Genomic DNA, 20,394 nt, shown 5'->3' on the forward strand with positions numbered 1-20,394 from the left:
CGGGCCAATCAGAAAGCCGGAAGGGGTGGGTACTATGATACGTGTCTCAACGTGCGCAGGGGGTGGGGAAATTCGGGGTCAAAGAGCAAACCCGGCACAAGATGGCGGCGGTAGCGGCAGTGGCGGCGCGTAGGAGGCGGTGAGGAGCCGGGAACCCGGGGGCACGTCCAGACGCTCCTAGATACCCCAAGCCCGTTATTGTTCTTTTCTGTTTGTCTCTCTGCCATTCCTGGCCTTGCGACAGCCCTTTATCCTTCTGGAGGCGGCCTCAGGCTCCTTCTGCTTCTCCGCGGTAGATCCTCGCGTCGTTGGCAGCCCTTGCTTTTGGGGCTCTCAGCTCTCGCCCGGCGGCTCAAAAAGGTCGCAGCTATGTGCTCTGTTTGGCCTTGGCCGCTCGCAGTCGAAGTTCTGCCCTGGTGGCTCGCCACGGTCAGCGCCGCTGCCTCTTTCCTGCAGTGCGCAGGGCCGTCGGGGGAGGTAGAATGGGGGGAGGAGGCACAGTCGGGCTTCAGGGAAAGCAGCCTGTTGTCCTACCTCTTGGCCGGGCAGGAAGCACCGTGGCCAGTAGTACATCCTGTATTATCCTTTTTGTCCCTCCTACTCCCAGCCCTGCCGTTGTCTGTCTTCACGTGGGCACCAGCCCTGGCTAATTCTTGCCCACGATTGCTGGGTATGGCTGGGGCAGGATCCAGTAAGTTCATAATCTGTTTGGACGATGTTGCTCAAACACAACATGTAATCGAATAGTTTGGTCTGCTCTTTCGAGTTTATAATATCAAGAAGAAGAAGAAAAAAAGTTCTAAACACATCAGCTCCACAAAGTGTTTACCAGAACCTAAAGGATGTAGTGAGGTTGAAGAGGCTGTATAGTACTGCCCGCCTGCAGTAGTGAAGAAAAGGTGGATCATAAACTTCAGAAGCCTGTGATTTGAAACAGCAGGTGTAAATTGCCCTGCAGCTCATTCTTAACTTTGGCTTGTGAACACCTCTTGTTTGAGATGTCCAAGGCATCCCTGAATCCTTAGGACCTTTCAACAGGTCATAGTTGAGAGGTCCTTTAGAAACCTCCCTGTGGCATCTCTCCAAATCGATCATATAGACTGGAAATAGGGCTCTAGTTTGGCTCCAACAGAGTATGTAATTCGCTGAACTGATGACTGCTGCTTTGGGCTACTAATGTGCCTTTAGGTAGTCACCCCTTAGGACTTGGGCTGCATGTCTTGCTGTTGAGTTTTCTGGTAACATTTCTTCTGCTTGTTTTACTTGTAATTATTTCTACTTGGCCTATTCACCCAGTGCCTAGCACTTTCCTCAGTTTTTTGACAGACCTGGTGTAGAGTGCTTGCCTTGCAAATTCTGACACTAGAGAGCTTACTGTGTCCTGTGGTCTCCATTCTGGTAATTTTCTTCTTTTTTAACTTTGTGGTGCTGGGGTCCGAACTCAGGGCCTCTCACATGCTCGGCAAGTGCTCTATCACTGATCTACATCTCTAGTCCTCTGGTAATTTTCTTTGCCTTTAGCTTCCAAGCAGATACTGAGATTAATGCTACCCACAATGTGTATAGTAGGCCCTGCCTTTAGTTATGTTGTTATAAATTGCAGAGTTATATTGCTTAGAAGAAACCTGTGTCCTTCTGTCTCACCCTGCCCTCTTTGGAACACTTCCCAGAGAGTGTGCTTTGGACTGCTCACATCAGAGTCATCCGGAGAGCATCTTTAATACTCAGGAGGCTGAGGCAGAAGGATCACAAGTTTGAGGCCAGCTTAGGCAACTTAGTGTGAGTCCCTGTCTCAAAATAAAAAGGACTGAGTAGGTAGTTCAGTGGGTTCAATTCTCAGTACTGCGGTGGGGAGAACATGTTTAAAACACACATATTAAAGTTTGGGGATGTGTTAGAGTGCTTGCCTGGCATGTACAAAGCCTTGAGTTTGATCCCCAGGACCACAAAAAATAAAAAAGCAAATCCAAAGATTGATAATCTTCATTTAGTAAGCACTGCAGGTATGGGCTGGGGTTGTGGCTCAGTGGTAGAACACTTTCCTAGCACATTGTGAGGCACTGGGTTCAATCCTCAGCACCACATAAGAATAAATAAAATAAAGGCATTGTGTCCATCTACAACTAAAGAAAGTTAAAAAAAAAAAAAAAAAGCACTGCATATGTTTCTTAATTCTAAAATTTGAGAAATTCTCAAATTTTAGTGTTTTCTCTGAATAGATGAATATATCCTTCAAATAATTTAAACAAATCTGCTAGTCCTGTGTCTTTCATTTAAGCATATTGAGAACCTTGAGGTGATAGTCCTCATTGAGACAGGCCTTCCTTGAGACAATTCATCCTACCTGTGATTAATGTGTTGTAGTGTGCACTGTGTTGAAGTACATAGGCCCCAGAGTCAGGCAGAACTGGGTTCAGTCTAGTAGCTGGGGACTGTAGGAGCATGCCATCACTTCAGTCAGGGACCTTTTAAAAAACTGATGCCCAGCTGGGCGTGGTGGCACAGGCTAGTAATCCTAGGGGTTGGGGAGGCTGAGATAGGAAGATCGTGAGTTCAAAACCAGCTTCAGCAAAAGCGAGCCGCTAATCAACTCAGTGAGACCCTGTCTCTAAATAAAATACAAAATAGGGCTGGGGATGTGGCTCAGTGGTCAAGTGCCCCTGGGTTGAATCCCCAGTATCAAAAACAAAACAAAACAAAACCTGATGCCCAGATGTAGTAGCTTATGCTTGTGCTGCTGGTGCCCTGGGGAGGCTGAGGTAGGAGGATTGCAAGTTTGAGGCCAGCTTCAGTGACTTAGTGAGGCCTTAACCAACTGAGTGAGACCCTGTCTAAATAAGAGCTGAGGTTGTAGCTCAGTGAGCATTCCTGGGTTCATCCTCAGTAACAAAAAAAAAAAAAAAAAAAAAAAAAAGAAAAAAAGAAAAAAAATTGAACTGTATTCAGATTTAGTGATGAGAGCAAAGGAGGGTACATCCATACTTCATAATTTTTTCCTTCCCATTATATTTTTCTTCTAATCCCTGTGCCTTGTGCAGAAAAGGAGCTTGCTATGTTCTCAGAACTGTCAGAACTCTAGTGTAGCTCAGAGCAAAGTGATAAAAGGGGAAAGTGAAAAGAAAGATGAAGTTGGAGAGGGAGGCAAGGGTCATAAAACTTAGGTCCTGTATGAAATTTGGAAAATAGACAAATTGATGGCTCAGGCCCCACTCCAAGCAAAATATATAATAATCTCTGAGGATGAGTCCAGGACTTTGATACTTTAAAAACTATAGGCCAATTGAAAGCTTGGATACAAAGTAACTAGTCCCGGAGAGTACATTAGGACTTGATACTGTTTTACCTTCTTTTAAGCCTTAGGTAGTGATAGTGGTGACTTGTTTTTTGGGGTACTGGGGATTGAACCCAGAGATGCTTTACCACTGAGGTACTTCCACAGACCTTTTTATTTTTTATTTGGAGACAGAGTCTCACTAAATCCCCAAGATCCTCCCTAAGTTGCTGAGGGTGGTCTTGAACTTGGAATCCTCCTGCCTTAGGCTCCTGAGTGGCTTGGATTACATATTTTAAAGATGCAAAAATAGAGATTAGAGGAACAGGATGCCTAGGGTGCTAGAGAAGTTAGGACCCTAGGAATTGTGACCAGTAGTCTAGCTAAGAAGATACCTTTAAACCTTTTTTCTTCTGTTTTTTTACTGTTTTACTTTATCTTCCCCCTTTGTGTGTGTGTGTGTGTGTGTGTGTAAGGGGGGCACTAGGGATTGAACTTGCTAGGCAAGTGCGTTACCACTGAGCCACATCCATAGGCCTCATTTTTCATTTTTTTATTTTATAGGTTCACCTGATGCCTTCCTCATGAAAGGCATAGCTTGGCCAGGCACGGTGGTGCACACCTATAATCCCAGGCTGAGGCCTGAGGACCACGAGTTCAGAGCAAGCCTTAGCAATTTAGTAAGACACTAAGCAACTCAGTGAGACTCTTGTCTCTAAACAAAATATTTAAAAATAAATAAATAAATAAATGGGCCAGGGATGTGGCTCAGAGGTTGAGCACCCCTGGATTCAGTCCTCAGTACTAAAAAATAGAAAGGTGTAGCTTGCTTTGCTTCTCTAATTCACACTCCTTACCACTATTTCCTCTGGGACTGGCTATTACTGTTTCTTTCCAGGAGAGTCTGATGTAACCAGAGGCAATAACAGGGCTTCTCAAGGCCAAAGATGCTCTCTGCTCACTTTCTCTGCCTTTATTTATTTTATTTGTGGTACAGGGGATTGTGCATGGTAGGGAAGCATTGTACCACTGAACTGCATCCTTAGCTCGTCCTCTAGCTTTTGAAGACAAGGTTTTGGTGTGTCATCTCCCCAGGCCTGACCCTTTACCCTGTATTCACTCTGTCTTCTTTCCTATTTAATATGATTCTGTCCTTCTTCCCACTTCCAAAGCTGTCTTTCTAAAGCTGTGACAGGAAGGTGGGGCCTTTCCTGACTCTCAGGTTGATTGTGCCCTCTTTATCCTTTTTCTCCCTAGGTCTTGGGCAAGTTTGGCACTTGCATGTTTAGGAGTCTGCCTGGGGATTACCTTTGCTGTGGATAGAAGCAACTTTAAGACTTGTGAAGAGAGTTCCTTCTGCAAGTATGTCATTTCTGGGAGGGTGGATTGAGTAGTAGTGTGTGATTGTGCAAGTAGTGTGATGTGAGAAGTGTCTATGGCAGATGGGTAGCCTAAGGGCACTGTAGGTGATAAAGGTGCCTAGAACATTGGGGTGCCCTCCCACCTTACTTCTCAACCATTGCATTTGGCAGGCGGCAACGAAGTATACGGCCAGGCCTCTCTCCTTACCGTGCCTTGCTAGAAACTCTGCAGCTTGGTCCTGATGACCTTACAGTCCATCTGATCCACGAGGTCACTAAGGTCAGGCAACACAAGGAAGATTTGTGGGGAAATGGCTATGGGGTAATTGGGAAGGGAGAAACTTGGAGCCAACTTCCTGTGTTGGCCAAATCTTGGGACTTTTACTTGGTGAAGAAATCTGATCTCGGGCTGGGGATGTGGCTCAAGCTGTAGCGCGCTCGCCTGGCGTGCGTGCGGCTCCGGGTTCGATCCTCAGCACCACATACAAACAAGGATGTTGTGTCTGCCGAAAACTAAAAAATAAATAAATAAATAAATATTAAAAATTAAAAAAAAGAAAAAAAAGAAATCTGATCTCAGGCCCCTCAGGCAAAGGGCTCCTAGGAGGGCCTGGGTCTACAGGACTTTGTATGATATAACCCCTCCCCCTTCTCCACATCCAAACCTCTTTCCCCTTAGGTATTGCTGGTGCTGGAGCTCCAAGGGCTTCAAAAGAACATGACTCGGATCAGGATTGATGAGCTGGAGCCCCGTCGGCTCCGTTACCGTGTTCCAGATGTTTTGGTGGCTGATCCTCCCACGGCCCGGTAAGTTTTTCCTGAGAAACATCAGCCTCTTTTGTTGTTTATTGGTAGTACTGGGGATGAAACCTAGAACTTTGTGTATGCTACGGAAGTACTCTATCACTTAGTACATTCCTAACCTATTTGTTCTTATGCCTTGTTTTACTTATTTGTTTCCACTCTTTTTTTTTTGTCTTTCAGTACTGGGAATTGAACCCAGGGCACTCTACCACTGAGCTACATTCCTAGCCCATTCAATTTTATATAATTTTATTTTTTACTTTTAAAAAATATTTATTTTTTAATTGTAGTTGGACACAATACCTTTATTTTATTTATTCATTTTTATGTGGTGTTGAGGATCGAACCCAGGACCTTGCACTTGCTAGGCAAGGGCTCTACCTCTGAGCTACAACCCCAACCCTTATTATTTTATTTTTTTGAGACAGGATCTCACTTATTTTGGAGGCTGGCTTCAAACTTGTGGTCCTTCTGGCTCAGCCTTCTGAGTAGCTGGGATTACAGGCATGTGCCACCTCCCCCTGCTCTCTTTTATTCTTTTTCTTTCTTTTTTTTTTTTTTTAAAGAGAGAATTTTTTAATATTTTATTTTTTAGTTTTTGGTGGACACAACATCTTTGTATATGGTGCTGAGGATCGAACCCGGGCTGCACGCATGCCAGGCGAGCGCGCTACCGCTTGAGCCACATCCCCAGCCCCCTCTTTTATTCTTTGTCTTCATTCATTCAGCAAAAGGTATTGCTCCCTCTTCTGTGGCTGGCCTGGGCTAGGTGTGGTGTCACAAGAAGAAATAAACAAAGCACAGACCTTACTCTAGTAATGTGCTATTTCTCTGGTTCGTTCATTGGTCTGTCCCTCCTTCCTCCCCCATTTTCTCCCCCTTTCTTCCTTCCTTTTCCTTGTTTTCCTCAGCTATTCAGAATAGTATTACTCAATTTCTTGAGTCAAAATGCACTGTTATCATTGTTCCATATATGACTTTTTTGGGTACTTCATTTAGAAAATACTGTAATATGGGCTAGGGCTGTAGCTCAGTGGCAAAGCGCTTGCCTAGCTTGTGTGAGGCACTTGATTCTTAGCACCACATTAAAGAAATAAAGACATTCTGTTCATCTATAACTACAAAAAAATTAAAAAGTAAAAGAAAATACTATAATAAACTCTTCACCTCGTAAACTGTATAAACTCTCCACCCAACCTAATCAGATTCTTAACCATCCTATACTGTTAACTCTCTTCCCGAAAGTTGATGGTTATTCTGAAGTTTATTATTCCCTTGTTTTTGTTCTTATATTACATGTATACATAAATACATGCATAGATACATATGCCTGAGCAGTAAATTATGTGATTTTGAGTGTTATAGAAAAACATCTTAGAGGTTTTGTGATGATGCTTCTCTGAGATTCCCTTTTTTCACATAACTTTAATTTTGTGGCATATAGGTCTAGTTCATTTTTACTGCTGTATTATGTTGTATGAATATATTTGGATTTATTTATTCATTTCTATGTGGATAGGTATTTGGGCTGTTTCCATTGTTTAACTGTCCAAAGTGTGGGTGTGAACATTATTGTACATATCTCCTGTTGTCCCTGGCAGGAGTTTCTCTTTGATTTATAGATCAGGAGAGGAACTGCAGAATTGTATAGTTTGGAAATGATCAACTTCCAAAGATAAAACCAAAGCAGTTTGTTTAATAATTTACATTTCCACCAACAATTTGTAAGTGGCCTCACTAATCTATGTCTTCTCCAACACTTGGTAGGAATGGACTTAATTTTCATCCGTAAAATAGGTGTATAAAATTGTATTATGTAGTGGGCTTGACTTGGTTGTCTTTCCCAGTTTATTAATGAAATCGTGTATCTCTTCATATATTTGTCATTCTGGCTTAGTGTTCTGTGAGGTGATAGTTTACAACTTTTGCTCATTAAACTTGAAGGTTGGAAATGTAGCTCAATGTTTGAGCATTGCCTGGCATGTGCAAAGACCTAAGTTCAATCTCCAGAACCACAAAAACAAAACAAAACAAAATAACTTGAGCTGGGCATGATAGTGTATGTCAGTAATAACAGCTACTCAGGAGGCCAAGGTAGTAGGATCACAAATTTCAGGCTATTGTATTTCCATATTCCCTGTACTTAATTTACCTTAATTATTAATTATTGTTAATATTGTTCATAATATTTGTCCAATTATTTGCCCTAATAATTGTTAATATTATCGTGGTTCATTTATCGTACCTAATGAATTGGTAGTGATGCTTTTTTTTTTCTTAAAGAGAGAGAGAGAGAGAATTTTAATATTTATTTTTTAGTTATCGGCGGACACAACATCTTTGTTTGTATGTGGTGCTGAGGATGCATGCCAGGCGAGCGCGCTACTGCTTGAGCCACATCCCCAGCCCAGTGATGCATTTTTTTAAGTATTTATTTTGTAGTTATAGATGAACACAATGTCTTTATTTTATTTTTATTTGGTGCTAAGGATGGAACCCAGTGCCTCACACATGGTAGGCGAGTGCTCTACCTTTGAGCCACAACCCCAGCCCAAAGATGCATTATTGGTCTGTCCCTGTATATACAATATATACAAAATCTATATTGTATGTAGATTTTCTTAGTTTCTACCTAGTGTCCTTTTCCATTGATTCTGTGTGACATTTAGTTGTCATATCTCCTTAGGCTGCTCTGGACTGAGATAACTTCTCAAACTTTCCTTGTTCTTGATAACTCTAAAAGGTGTTGTTTGTTTTGTTTGCCGTACTGGGGAATGAGTCCAGAACCTTAAACCTGCTGATCAAATGTTTTGCCACTGAGCTACATGCCTATCCCTTTTTGGCTTTATTTTGAGGGTCTTGCTAAGTTATTCAATCTGGCCTTGAATTTGAGATCCTTTTGCCTCAGACTCCCAGGGAGCTGGGAATACAGGTGTGTACCACCAACTCCACTTGTTTAAGTGGGTTGTTTTGGTTTGTTTGTTTGCTTTGATATCAGGGTTCCAGGGATTGAACCCAGGGGTTCTGAACCACTGTGCCACATCCCTATTTATATACATATGTATTTATTTATTTATTGACAGGGATTGAACCCAGGAGCACTTAACCACTGAGTTGCATATCCAGCCCTTTTTATTTTTTTATTTTGAGACAGGTCTCACTTAGTTACTTAGGGCCTTACTAAGTTGTTGAGGCTGGTGTTGACTTTGAGATCCTCCTGCCTCAGCCACTGGGATTACAAGTGTGTGCCACCATACCTGGCTTTAGGTGGATTAATAAGAACATTAACATTAGGAATTTCTACTTAAGATGTTTCAGTCTTTTTACCTTCTGGTCTTAGCACATTATGCCTTGTGTTTTAATATCTCAACCCGGCATGGGATTATGCACCTGTAATCCCAGCTACTCAGCAGACAGAGGCAGGAGGATTACTTGAACCCAGGTGTTCAAGGTCAGCCTGGGCATCATAATAAGACTCTGTCTCAAAAAAATAAATAAAAGAAAGATGGGCTGGGGATGTGGCTCAAGCGGTGGCGCGCTCGCCTGGCATGTGTGCGGCCTGGGTTCGATCCTCAGCACCACATACAAACAAAGATGTTGTGTCCGCCAAAAACTAAAAAATGAATATTTGAAAAAAAATTTCTCTCTCTCTCTCTCTTTAAAAAAGAAAGAAAGAAAGAAAAAGAAATTCCTGTCTATCTCAAGGTCAAAAAAATTTTTGTTTATATTTTCTAAAGCTTATTAAATTTTAAGTGATGGGACTTAGGATACTCAGTGGTAGAGTCCTTGCCTAGCATATGCTAGGGCTTGGGTTCAATCTCCAATACCAAAAAAAAAAAAAAATTTGTTTTCAATCCATAATCTTTCTGAAGTTTATATTTGTATCTGGAACAAGGTAAGAATGTGTTAAGCTGGGCACAGTGGTACAAGTGTTTTTTTGTTTTTGTTTTTCTATATGGAAAATTAATTTTTTTCTTCTCCTTTCCTTACTGATCTGCCATTGCCTCCTTGTTACATTTCAGAGTTTTAAGAATAGTTGAGTCTGTTTCCTGGCTCTTTATTTGGTTCTTTAAATCTGTTTGTCTGTCCCGGCATTATTATCCCACTGCCTATAGCTTTTAGCAGATCCTTTCTTGAAGTGTTAGGACTTCTCTTGCCCCTTTGTATTTGCTTATATCCCCTTTGATCTCTTTCCCAGGCTTTCTGTATCTGGCCGTGATGACAATAGTGTGGAGCTGACAGTGGCTGAGGGACCCTACAAAATCATCTTAACAGCACGGCCGTTCCGCCTTGACCTGCTAGAGGACCGTAGCCTTCTGCTCAGTGTCAATGCCCGAGGACTCATGGAGTTTGAGCACCAGAGGGCCCGCAGGGTCCCGTGAGTGCAGGGGTTGGGACTGCAGGGAATCACCTACTGTGAAAGAGCCTAGGGATTTTTGTGGGATCTGGCACTGGGTTCCTGGGAGGAGACTGGATGGCAGGATAGCCAGATAGGGGCTGGGGGCTGGGAGAACTTATCAAGAAGTGTAGGAATCAGACCTGGGTTGTAGTTTTCTCCATTTCCTGTATAGACCAGGAGCCAGTCACTTTTGTCCCTGAGCTGAACCTTGGGCACCTCCTCTGGGAGGCCTGCCTGGGTCTGCCTCTCCCTCTTCCCCTTCTCACATCATCACATTTCCCAAGTTTATTTTCTTCCTTTTTATTTACTTATTTATTTATTTTGATTTCTTTTTTCCCCCCATCTCTGAAAGTTTGTCGACTGAAACTCACTTTTATGTTTCTGTTTTTGTGTTGGTTTTGTGCCTCCTTTTCCCTTTCCCTACTCATCTCCTCCTGCCCCAGTTTCTCGGATAAAGTTAGTCTCACGCTCGGTAGCATATGGGATAAGATCAAGAACCTTTTCTCTAGGTAAATCCATGGCCACTGGTACTGTATCTGTTCCTCTGCCCTTTCCCACCCTTCACTCTGACCCTTTGGGGAAGATGCCCCCAAACTTTTCCATGCCCTGCCCTTCACCTAACCCCATTTCCCCATGATGTGGTATTTGGGCCCCTGTTCCCTATTCCCCGACTGCCCCCCCACCCCCCGCCCCGGAGAAAGAAGTACTGGAAGTTCTTAAGGAATGTAGGGAGCTTATTGCTTTGCCAAGGGGTGGAGGGATGCTGCCTAGGATTCCTGACTTTTATTTGAGATGTAGCTGAGATTTTGTGCAGAGCTGCTTTCTAGATGCCCTTGAGAACATTGTTTGGTAAAAACCTCTGGAAGTCCCTCTAAGTATTTGGAGAGGCTTGCTATGGTCTGACCCACTTTTCTTTGCAAAACCCTGTGTCAGGCCAGGAGCCTAAGCTGCATTGAGGGCATCTGTAGAGGCAGCAGAGCTGGGACTAACATTCAGAATACAGGCTCCTAAGTCACCCTGCCTGTCTCTTCTGGGATGCTGGCAGAGGCTGGTGATTTGGGCCCATGTGTGGAAGACACCTCTTGGTAGCATTTATTCATTTCCCTTTCTTGGTTCTTTCTCCATCCTTCGAAAACTTACTTGCTCACTGGGGTCCCTCTCCAAGCTTTACATTCAGTCCCTTCCTCCAATTCATTCCTTTGGACCCTTGGCTCTCTATTCCCCTACCCCTCCTTCCACTAGCCCCTCGTCCCTGCCCCCTCTGGATTGGAGCAGACAGCTCTCCTACCTTCCAGGCAAGGATCAAAAGACCCCGCTGAGGGCGATGGGGCCCAGCCCAAGGAAACGCCTGGGGATGGTGACGAGGCAAGTCGGAGTGGGTGCGTGGTTGGATGATAGGGCTGGCTGGGAGGCTGGAGGGGGAAGGCCCACAAGAAACTTGAGTTTAGTCTCACCATCATGGATGGGATCTAGAAAACAAGTTGGGTAAGAAAGAGCCGGTGTATGAATGGGTAGTGGTCCATTTTCCTTCTTACAGCCAGAGGATACTCAAGGGAAGGCAGAGAAAGATGAGCCAGGAGCCTGGGAGGAGACATTCAAAACTCATTCTGACAGCAAGCCATATGGTGAGGGGCTGGGAGAGACCTGGGCAGGGGTGCAGGGAGTCCTTGCCAAGCAAAAGCTATAGAGTTTAGCCTTTCTTTTCTTTCAGGCCCCACTTCTGTGGGCTTGGACTTCTCTCTGCCAGGCATGGAGCATGTGTATGGAATCCCTGAGCATGCAGACAACTTGAGGCTGAAGGTCACTGAGTGAGTCCCATGCTGATGTCTGCGTGTGGGAGGAGCCAGGCATGTTGGTGCACACCTGTAACCCCAGCTAGTTCGGAGGCTTAGGCAGAAGGATGGCAAATTTGAGGCCAGCCTGGGCAACTTAGTGAGACCCTGTCTCAAAATAAAAAATAAAAACTGGGATATTAGGAACAGTGGTATATACCTGTAATTCTAGCAGTTTAGGAGTCTGAGGCAGGAGGATTGCAAGTTCAAGGCCAGCCTCAGCAATTTAGTGAAGCCGTAAGCAATATGGTTAAGACCTAATCTCAAAATAAAAAATAAAGGAATGGCTGGGGGATGTAGCTCAGTTATAAATTGCTTCTGGGTTAAATCCCCAGTTACCCTGCCCCAATAAAAATGAAAAAATAAAATGGGGGTGGGGACTAGTGATGTAGCCTAGGGATAAAGTGTCCTTGGGTTCAATCCCCAGTACTGCAAAGAAAAAAAAAAATGTGGGAGGAGGAAGGAGCAGAAGGAAGGAAGCCAGGGCTTTGGGAAATGTGCATGCAGGTGAATATTCCAAACATGGATTTTATCCTGTGTCTGGGCCACCTTTGATATTTAGAAAATTATTCTTTTGGGAAAGGCCAGAGGAGCCTGTTTTCATCTCTCACCTGTGTCTGTGGGGTGGGGGTTGTGTGTGCTGTGGCCTGCAGCCAGTTGTTAGCCTGGTCTGTGTGTCTACCACCAGGGGTGGGGAACCGTATCGCCTGTACAACTTGGATGTGTTCCAGTATGAACTGGATAACCCAATGGCCCTGTATGGGTCTGTACCTGTGCTCCTTGCGCACAACCCTCATCGAGATTTGGGCATCTTCTGGCTAAATGCTGCTGAGACCTGGGTTGATATATCCTCTAACACTGCAGGGAAGGTAAGAATGCAGGCAGGGAAGAGAGGAGGAGGGAGGGAGTCTGATGAACCTTAAAACAGGATTTGGGGAGCATGAGTATGGAGAGGCTGGTGGGGACTGGCTGAAAGAAGGTGCCTGGGCCTTCTGGGAAGCTTCTTGAGTTCCCTGGTCATTTCCAGATGACACATTTATGGCAAAGTCATGACTGTCTCTGGACTAAGGGTTTCCACTTGTTATTAGTTCATTATGTGTTAGGCACTCTTCTAGGTGCGGGGGACATGTTCTTACCAAGCTTGAAAATGTCCTTACTCAGGCTGGGGATGTGGCTCAAGCGGTAGCGCGCTTGCCTGGCATGCGTGTGGCCCGGGTTCGATCCTCAACACCACATACAAACAAAGATGTTGTGTCCACCGAAAATTAAAAAAATAATAAATATTAAAAATTCTCTCTCTCTCTCTCTCTTAAAAAAAAAAAATGTCCTTACTCTCAGGGAGAAAGACATTTCAACTACTAACAAGGCAAGATGAGTTCAGGGGTGGTTAAGTGCTAATACTTAATGTGTGTGGGGGGGCGGGGGCAGGCTTGCTTTAGATATCTGCGCCAGGAAAGCCTCCTTGAGGAAGTGACATTTAATCTCATACCAAGGTGAGATATTAGGGGCCAGCTCTATGACTCCAGAGAAAAATTGTTGCTTTTGTCTGGTGTTGCTGTAGACCCTGTTTGGGAAGATGCTAGACTATCTGCAGGGCTCTGGGGAGACCCCACAGACAGATGTTCGCTGGATGTCAGAGAGTGGCATCATTGATGTCTTCCTGCTACTTGGACCCTCGGTCTTTGACATTTTTCGGCAGTATGCTAGTCTCACAGGTGTGTGTAATGTTACCACTGTCATTTTTCTGCCCTTGTTTTCTTGACAGGGTTGATTCTGTAACTTTTCAAAAGTCCTGAGTCCCAGGCTATTTCTGAACCTGCACCCTACAACCTTCCACAAGCTTATATCTTCCTCAATTTCTGAGTGTCCTCTTTAACCCCAGGTTGGGGCCTGATCCCCATTATGACCCCCACCCCTCAATGAATCCGCAGGAACCCAGGCATTGCCCCCGCTCTTCTCCCTCGGCTACCATCAGAGCCGCTGGAACTACCGGGATGAGGCTGATGTGCTAGAAGTGGATCAGGGTTTTGATGATCACAACCTGCCCTGTGATGTCATCTGGCTGGATATTGAACATGCTGATGGCAAGCGATACTTCACCTGGGACCCCAGCCGCTTCCCTCAGCCCCTCACCATGCTTGAGCACTTGGCCTCCAAGAGGCGGAAGGTAAGGGAACTGCAGCCATGATTGGTCTTCTCAGGGTAAGGCCGAGACTTGCTAGTTCTGGAGAACTCTGACCACCATCTTCCTTGTCCCAGCTGGTAGCCATTGTGGACCCCCACATCAAGGTAGACTCTGGATACCGAGTTCACGAAGAGCTGCGGAACCAGGGGCTGTACGTTAAAACTCGGGATGGCTCTGACTATGAGGGCTGGTGCTGGCCAGGTAGGCAGGCCAAGAGCTGAAGGAGAGGCATTTGGGAGGCCAGGGTTATAGGAAGGTGGCTCTTTTTGCCCCTTGAGGGATTGAGAGCCACCTTTACCTTCTAGGCTCAGCTGGTTACCCTGACTTTACTAATCCTGTGATGAGAGCCTGGTGGGCTAACATGTTTGGCTTTGACAATTATGAGGTAGGAAAGGCCACAATTCTTATTTGTTTTCCCCACCCTATCTCCCTGAGGTGTTTCTGCTTGCCAATTCTGCTTTTGCTACTTGCCTGTAATGCATTGGGGGGCCTTGATGATCCCAGGAGAACCCTAAAAAATAGATCTTTGTAGATTCCAGGAGCTTTCTGCTCTGATACTCTGTCTTCTTTCTCTCCTTTGTCCACCCTTTTTTGCCTATATTCCCAGGGCTCAGCTCCCAACCTCTATGTCTGGAATGACATGAATGAACCATCTGTGTTCAATGGTCCTGAGGTTACCATGCTCAAGGATGCCCAGCATTATGGGGGCTGGGAGCACCGGGACGTCCATAACATCTATGGCTTCTATGTGGTAAGGGGCGGAAAGGAGAGTTGGCGGAAAGAGGGAAGACAAGGCCCAGAGACTGAGGACCAGGCAGCTGCCAACAGATGAGAGATAGCTTTTACTTTTCGCTTCCCCTCTTCTCTATTCTCCCCACCCAGCACATGGCAACTGCTGATGGGTTAATACAGCGCTCCGGTGGCATAGAACGTCCCTTCGTCCTGAGCAGGGCTTTCTTCGCTGGCTCCCAGCGCTTTGGTAAGATTTGGAGGAAAGACCCAGGTGTGGTGGCACATACCTATAATAATCTCAGTGGCTCAGGAATCTGAGGCAGGAGAATCACAGGTTCAGAGCCAGCCTTAGCAACTTAGCTAGGCCCTAAGCAACTGGGCTGGGGATGTGGCTCAGGGGTTAAGTACCCAGGGTTCACTCCTTGGTACCAAATAAATAAATGAATAATGTAACAAACAAACTTGGAGAAGAGAGCCGTGGCAGAATGATGTGAAGGACCCCTGGCCTGGGCCTGGTTCTTGGCGAGCTGCACACTGTGTCTTCCCAGCTGTGCACTTTGAGGGGAGCCAGAGTAAGTGGGAAATTCAGTTCCTGTTCAAGTGTTCATTTAAAAAAAAAAAAAATTTTTTAAAGACACGTTTATTAAGTGTCATAAAAAATATGGAATGCTTGGGCTGGGATTGTGGCTCAGCGGTAGAGCACTCGCCTAGCATGTGTGAGGCCCTGGGTTAGATCCTCAGCACCATATAAAAATACATAAATAAAATAAAGATATTGTGTCCAACTACAGCTAAAAAATAAATATTTAAAAAAATATATGGAATGCTTCACAAATTTGCGTGTCATCCTTGCGCAGGGGCCATGCTAATCATCTCTGTATTGTTCCACTTTTAGTATGTGTGTTGCCAAAGTGAGCACTAGAATTTTTATTTATTTATTTATTTATTCATTTTGGTGGTTCTGGGGATTGAACCCAGGGCCTTGTGCATGTGAGGCAGGCATTCTATATGGTGCTGAGGATTCAACCCAGTGCCTCACACATACTAGGCAAATGCTCTACCACTGAGATACAGCCCCACCCTGTTTAAGTATTCCTGTGAACTCTGCATCTTCAGAGGATCCTGGGGCCCCAGAGCAGATGTGGCGGGTCAGAGATGTCACCTGTATAGAATACTGAGCACCTTCTCTATGTTACAAGCTCCTTCCCTCTTGTCTTCCTCAGGAGCTGTGTGGACAGGGGACAACACTGCAGAGTGGGGTCACTTGAAGATCACTATCCCTATGTGTCTCAGCCTAGGGCTGGTGGGACTTTCCTTCTGTGGTGGTAAGAGGGGGAGGAATTTGGGGCCTTGGTTGGTGGCAGAGGGGCAAAATAGAGGGCACAAGACCTAGGCATGAGCAGAGAGCTGAAGAGTCTGGAGGGTGGAGAACGTTTGGGAAGCTCCTCAGACAACATCTCTCTCTTTTACCTTCTTTTTCTATTCTGCTCCTTCCCTCCCCTCTCTCAGCTGATGTGGGGGGATTCTTCAAGAATCCAGAACCAGAGCTGCTTGTACGCTGGTACCAGATGGGTGCCTATCAGCCATTCTTCCGGGCTCATGCCCACTTGGACACTGGGCGGCGAGAGCCATGGCTGTTGCCATCTCAGTACCAAGAGATAATCCGAGATGCCTTAGGCCAGCGATATTCTTTGCTGCCCTTCTGGTACACCCTCTTCTATCAGGCCCATCGTGAAGGGTTTCCTGTCATGAGGTGAGACACTCAGTTGGGTAGAGTGGACTGAGGTGGGTGGGAGACAGGGGTCCAGGCTGCATCTCGAGGCCTTTTTCTTCACTCAGCACAACCTTGTAAAGGTTCTTCTGTGTCTTCCCAGCTGTACACTTTGAGGGGAGCCAGAGTGAGTGGGAAATTCAAGATCAAGAGTGAAGGGGAGATTATTGGGAATGAATAATATCAATAAATTCCCAAGAATGGCAAGGTCTTGCTGGGCACAGTGGCACAGGCCTGTAATCCCACTGGCTCAGGAGGCTGAGGCAGGAGGATCTCGAGTTCAAAGCCAGCCTCAGCAAAAGCGTGGCACTAAGCAATTCAGTGAGACCTTGTCTCTAAATAAAATGCAAAATAGGGCTGGGGATGTGGCTAAGTGGTTGAGTGCCCCTGAGTTTGATCCCTGGTACCAAAATAAAAAAATTCTAAAGTATAGTCATTTGTTTAAAAAAAAAAAAAAAAAAGTATAGCCATTTGTGGTGTGGTGGCCTGTGCCTGTAATCCCAGTGGCTTGAGAGATGAGGCAGGAGAATTGCAAGTTCGAGGCCAACCTCAGCAATTAGTGAGGCTTTAAGCAGCTTAGTGACAACCTGTCTCAAAAAATGGCTGGAAATGTGGTTCAGTGGTAATGCACTCCTGGATTTAATCCTCAGTATAAAAAAAAAATCTAGGGCTGGGGTTGTGGCTCAGTGGTAAAGCACTTGCCTCACATGTGTGAGGCACTGGGTTTGGACCTCAGCACCGCATAAAAAAATAAATAAGTAAAGTTAAGTTTAAAAAAATTAGCCTTTAAAAAATATATATCTTAAGTGGAAATGAGTTTGTTTTGTTTGAGGAATAAAAAAAAGCCAGTGAGCTTGGGTAGGGAACCAGAGGGAGAGGTAAGAGTTGAGGTTATAGAGGAAAATATGATCCGATTCTGAAGAACCCATTGATGTGCCAGGAGACCTCTGGAAAATTGCTATGCAGAATGGTTGGCAGAAGAGTGGAGGCGGGAAGGTGGGATAGGAATTGAAATGAACAGACAAGGTGGGATTGCATAGTCGAGACCTGAACCCCAAATGCACTGTCTGGCTGCAAGCTCTTGGATCTTACCCCTGTGCTATTCTCATTGCCAGTTATTCGGGCAACATTGTTGACTTCTGTTTAATGGCAGGTGTCTTCCTTTCTTTTCTCAACTTACTTCCTAGGCCCCTGTGGGTGCAGTATCCTCAAGATGTGACCACCTTCAGCATAGATGATCAGTTTCTGCTTGGTGAGAAATGGGAAGACAAGAGTGTTGGATTGGGCTGTGGCTGAGAAGCACTTGTGGACCTATGTCTGCAGAGGCCCAGGGAGGGAGGAGTGAGTGTGGCTATTATTAGCAGGGTGGTGCTTTGGTGTTCTCTGGCCTGGGAACCGATCCCCTTAGTGCCATGTTGATTCTGGTGTGTTTTAGGGGATGCCTTACTGGTTCACCCCGTGTCAGATGCTGGGGCCCATGGTGTGCAGGTCTACCTACCTGGCCAAGGGGAGGTGAGTTATGGAAGTACATGGTGGGGAAAGATGTTGAAGGCCAAAGAAAGCAAACAGGGTGGATGTCCCTGTGCATTGTGTGACCCAATATCTTATCTCTTCTATTACCCACAGGTGTGGTATGACACTCATAGCTACCAGAAGCATCATGGTCCCCAGACTCTCTACCTGCCTGTAACTCTAAGCAGTGTGAGTATGCCGGCTTAGTTGCTAGCTCTATCTGCTTATAAGTTTCCAGAAGGGATGACAACATGTGCTTTGTGGTTCAGTACTTGTGAGCACAGATGAACAAGAGTAAAAGATGCTGTGGGGTCTATGCGGGAGAGTTAAGACCAGCACTGCTTTTGCCCTAGATCCCTGTGTTCCAACGTGGAGGGACAATTGTGCCTCGATGGATGCGTGTGCGGCGTTCTTCAGACTGTATGAAAGATGACCCCATCACTCTCTTTGTCGCACTCAGCCTCCAGGTGAGTACGCACACGAAGAGTGACCTCAACCATCAGCTTGCCTTCCTAGTCCCCTGGGGATGTTTCCCTTGCTCCCTCTTAACTCAGGTACTCACCTTGCCTACTTCCTGCTCAGGGTACGGCCCAAGGACAGCTCTTTCTTGATGATGGGCACACATTTAACTATCAGAATCGCCATGAGTTCCTGCTGCGTCATTTCTCGTTCTCTGACAACACACTTGTCTCCAGGTAGCTGGGTACCTTTTAGGGTTATGGGGAGGATCTTGGGGATGCCCATCGCTCACTGTGCTCTTTTCTCATCTCCTGACTTTGGTTGGGTTTCCTTTTTTCTGCTCTGACATTTTTCCCCTGGTGGGCATTTGTTTTTGTCACCTCCAGCTCAGCAGATCCCAAAAGCCACTTTGAGACACCAGTCTGGGTTGAGCGGGTGGTGATAATGGGGGCTGGAAAGCCGGCAACAGTGGTGCTTCAGACAATAGGTAAGTGACTGACCTGGCCCCAAGTTAGGGAGAGGGGAAGTGGAGGCGAGATGGGTGAGGTTGGGGATGGTGTATGTCTGTAGGGAAGCAGCTCACTGCTGACCGTGGAACTTTTTCTTCTTCCTTCTCCAGGATCTCCTGAAAGCCATCTATCCTTCCAGTATGACCCTGAGACCTCTGTGTTGATACTGCGCAAGCCTGGTGTCAATGTGTCATCTGACTGGAGTATTCATCTGCGATAACCAATGGGATGTGTTCTGGGTTGAGGGGGGAAGGGTGTGGTGGTGGTGAGAGCTGCCCTTTCTTCTGCCTTGGAGTTTGACCCTCCCCAGACTTCAAAATTCTTATCCCAAGACCCAGATTCTGCTAACATCTGGACAGGATGAGAGGACTGTGCTTGGGCTCTGAATTCCTCTTGTGACCTCCTCACCTCTCCTGCTCTGTTGATTCCAAGTCTTTCCTTTCATCCCCCCAGCATCCTGTGGCTCTTCCTGGAGCACACTCACTTGCAAAGACCTGGGACCACAGGGTCCTTGCCTCCCTTTCCCTTTCCCTTCCTAAAGGGCCCTAAATTTCCCCCAGACTTCTCCGTTCATGCCTCTTGTGTGTTAATGCCATTTCTTGGAAGAAGATGAGGACAGTGAACTTTAGGTTTAGGGTTCCTCCTCTTCTTCCCTTTCTCCCCCACCAAAATGCCCTCTCTCCTTTTATTTCTTCCTCCTGGTTCTACCCTGCCAGCTCTTCCCTTTCTCTGCCCCACTTCTACACTGGGACCACCCCTTATCTATAAGGGATGAATGAATGGATCAAAGGAGTGAAGTTGCTGGAAAACATCCTTTTCCCTTTCATCCCAACCTTTTCCTCTCCCCAATTCCTTCTAGGGCTGCTGCATTTCTGGCAGGGGCAGTTCAGCCTACCCTGTCCCTTGAGGGGAAAATGTTTCCATGCCTCCTTAATTAAGACAGGATGGGCATTAAACTTCTTTTGCCCCCTTCTGGTCCCTTTGGGGCATTCAAAATGGAGAAATCAGTTGTGATTTCATTGAATCACGTCACCTATATTTATTGCTGGGAGAAGGCTGAGGGTGGGGGGAGATGATCATGTGTGCCCAAGGTTGGCCGGAGGCCCTGGGTAGGGGGGTTGGGGCAGAACTAACAGGGAACCAGGGGAAATATTTGTGGGAATTTTTTTTTACTTGGTCCCCAGCTGTGACAGGTTTTGATAAAAGGAGAAACAATAAAGAAATAAACCATAAATAACTTCTAGATGTCTGAATTCTAGTTGTGGCCTGAGCACATACCCTAGGAGCCCAAGGGCCTGACATTTTCGTCTGATTTTAGCATAAGCCACCTGGTTTTCAGGAAAATGAGCAAGCACGAGCTGCCTTCATCTTGCTAGATAGCATGACTTTCACAGCAAAGCTGAGCAAGGCCATTGGGTTTTAGTAGGCCTGGTTAATGCTGTGATCAGAGCTAATGTCTCATGGATGGAAATAGCTATAAGGTCAGAAGTTCTCACATCAGAGGCTCTTTCTCTTTAGTTAAGAGCACTTTCATATGATTTTCCAACCTGGAGTGGTGG

At 45.7% G+C, this 20,394-nt stretch overlaps 1 protein-coding gene and 1 non-coding gene across 2 annotated transcripts; one reads left to right on the forward strand and one right to left on the reverse strand.

Annotated features, from left to right (window-relative positions):
* The first annotated feature begins 77 nt into the window (after window positions 1-77).
* Ganab (glucosidase II alpha subunit) lies at window positions 78-20,078 on the forward strand. The gene is made up of 25 exons (XM_071616108.1): window positions 78-139; window positions 4,529-4,633; window positions 4,804-4,912; window positions 5,312-5,439; window positions 9,635-9,814; window positions 10,279-10,344; window positions 11,131-11,200; window positions 11,373-11,460; window positions 11,547-11,643; window positions 12,356-12,536; window positions 13,229-13,382; window positions 13,599-13,834; window positions 13,927-14,053; window positions 14,158-14,237; window positions 14,460-14,603; window positions 14,735-14,831; window positions 15,808-15,909; window positions 16,094-16,337; window positions 17,543-17,607; window positions 17,791-17,867; window positions 17,982-18,056; window positions 18,221-18,334; window positions 18,450-18,556; window positions 18,707-18,813; window positions 18,946-20,078. Exons 1-25 carry the CDS (start codon window positions 102-104, stop codon window positions 19,053-19,055), a joined length of 2,901 nt encoding a protein of 966 aa, XP_071472209.1. The 5' UTR covers window positions 78-101; the 3' UTR covers window positions 19,056-20,078.
* LOC114100157 (U6 spliceosomal RNA) lies at window positions 15,397-15,503 on the reverse strand. Its single transcript, XR_003583995.1, has one exon. It is a non-coding gene; the product is annotated as a U6 spliceosomal RNA (small nuclear RNA).
* Window positions 20,079-20,394: the final 316 nt, after the last annotated feature.

The sequence above is a fragment of the Marmota flaviventris genome, chromosome 9 (assembly GCF_047511675.1).
Source record: "Marmota flaviventris isolate mMarFla1 chromosome 9, mMarFla1.hap1, whole genome shotgun sequence".
In the NCBI taxonomy this organism is placed as follows: Eukaryota; Metazoa; Chordata; class Mammalia; order Rodentia; family Sciuridae; genus Marmota; species Marmota flaviventris.

Coding starts and splice junctions, on each gene's coding strand:
- Ganab (XM_071616108.1), top strand. CDS start 102: ATGGCGGCGGTAGCGGCAGTGGCGGCGCGTAGGAGGCG. Junction 11,461..11,546: donor TTCTGACAGCAAGCCATATG/GTGAGGGGCTGG, acceptor CTTTTCTTTCAG/GCCCCACTTCTGTGGGCTTG. Junction 14,604..14,734: donor ACATCTATGGCTTCTATGTG/GTAAGGGGCGGA, acceptor CTCCCCACCCAG/CACATGGCAACTGCTGATGG.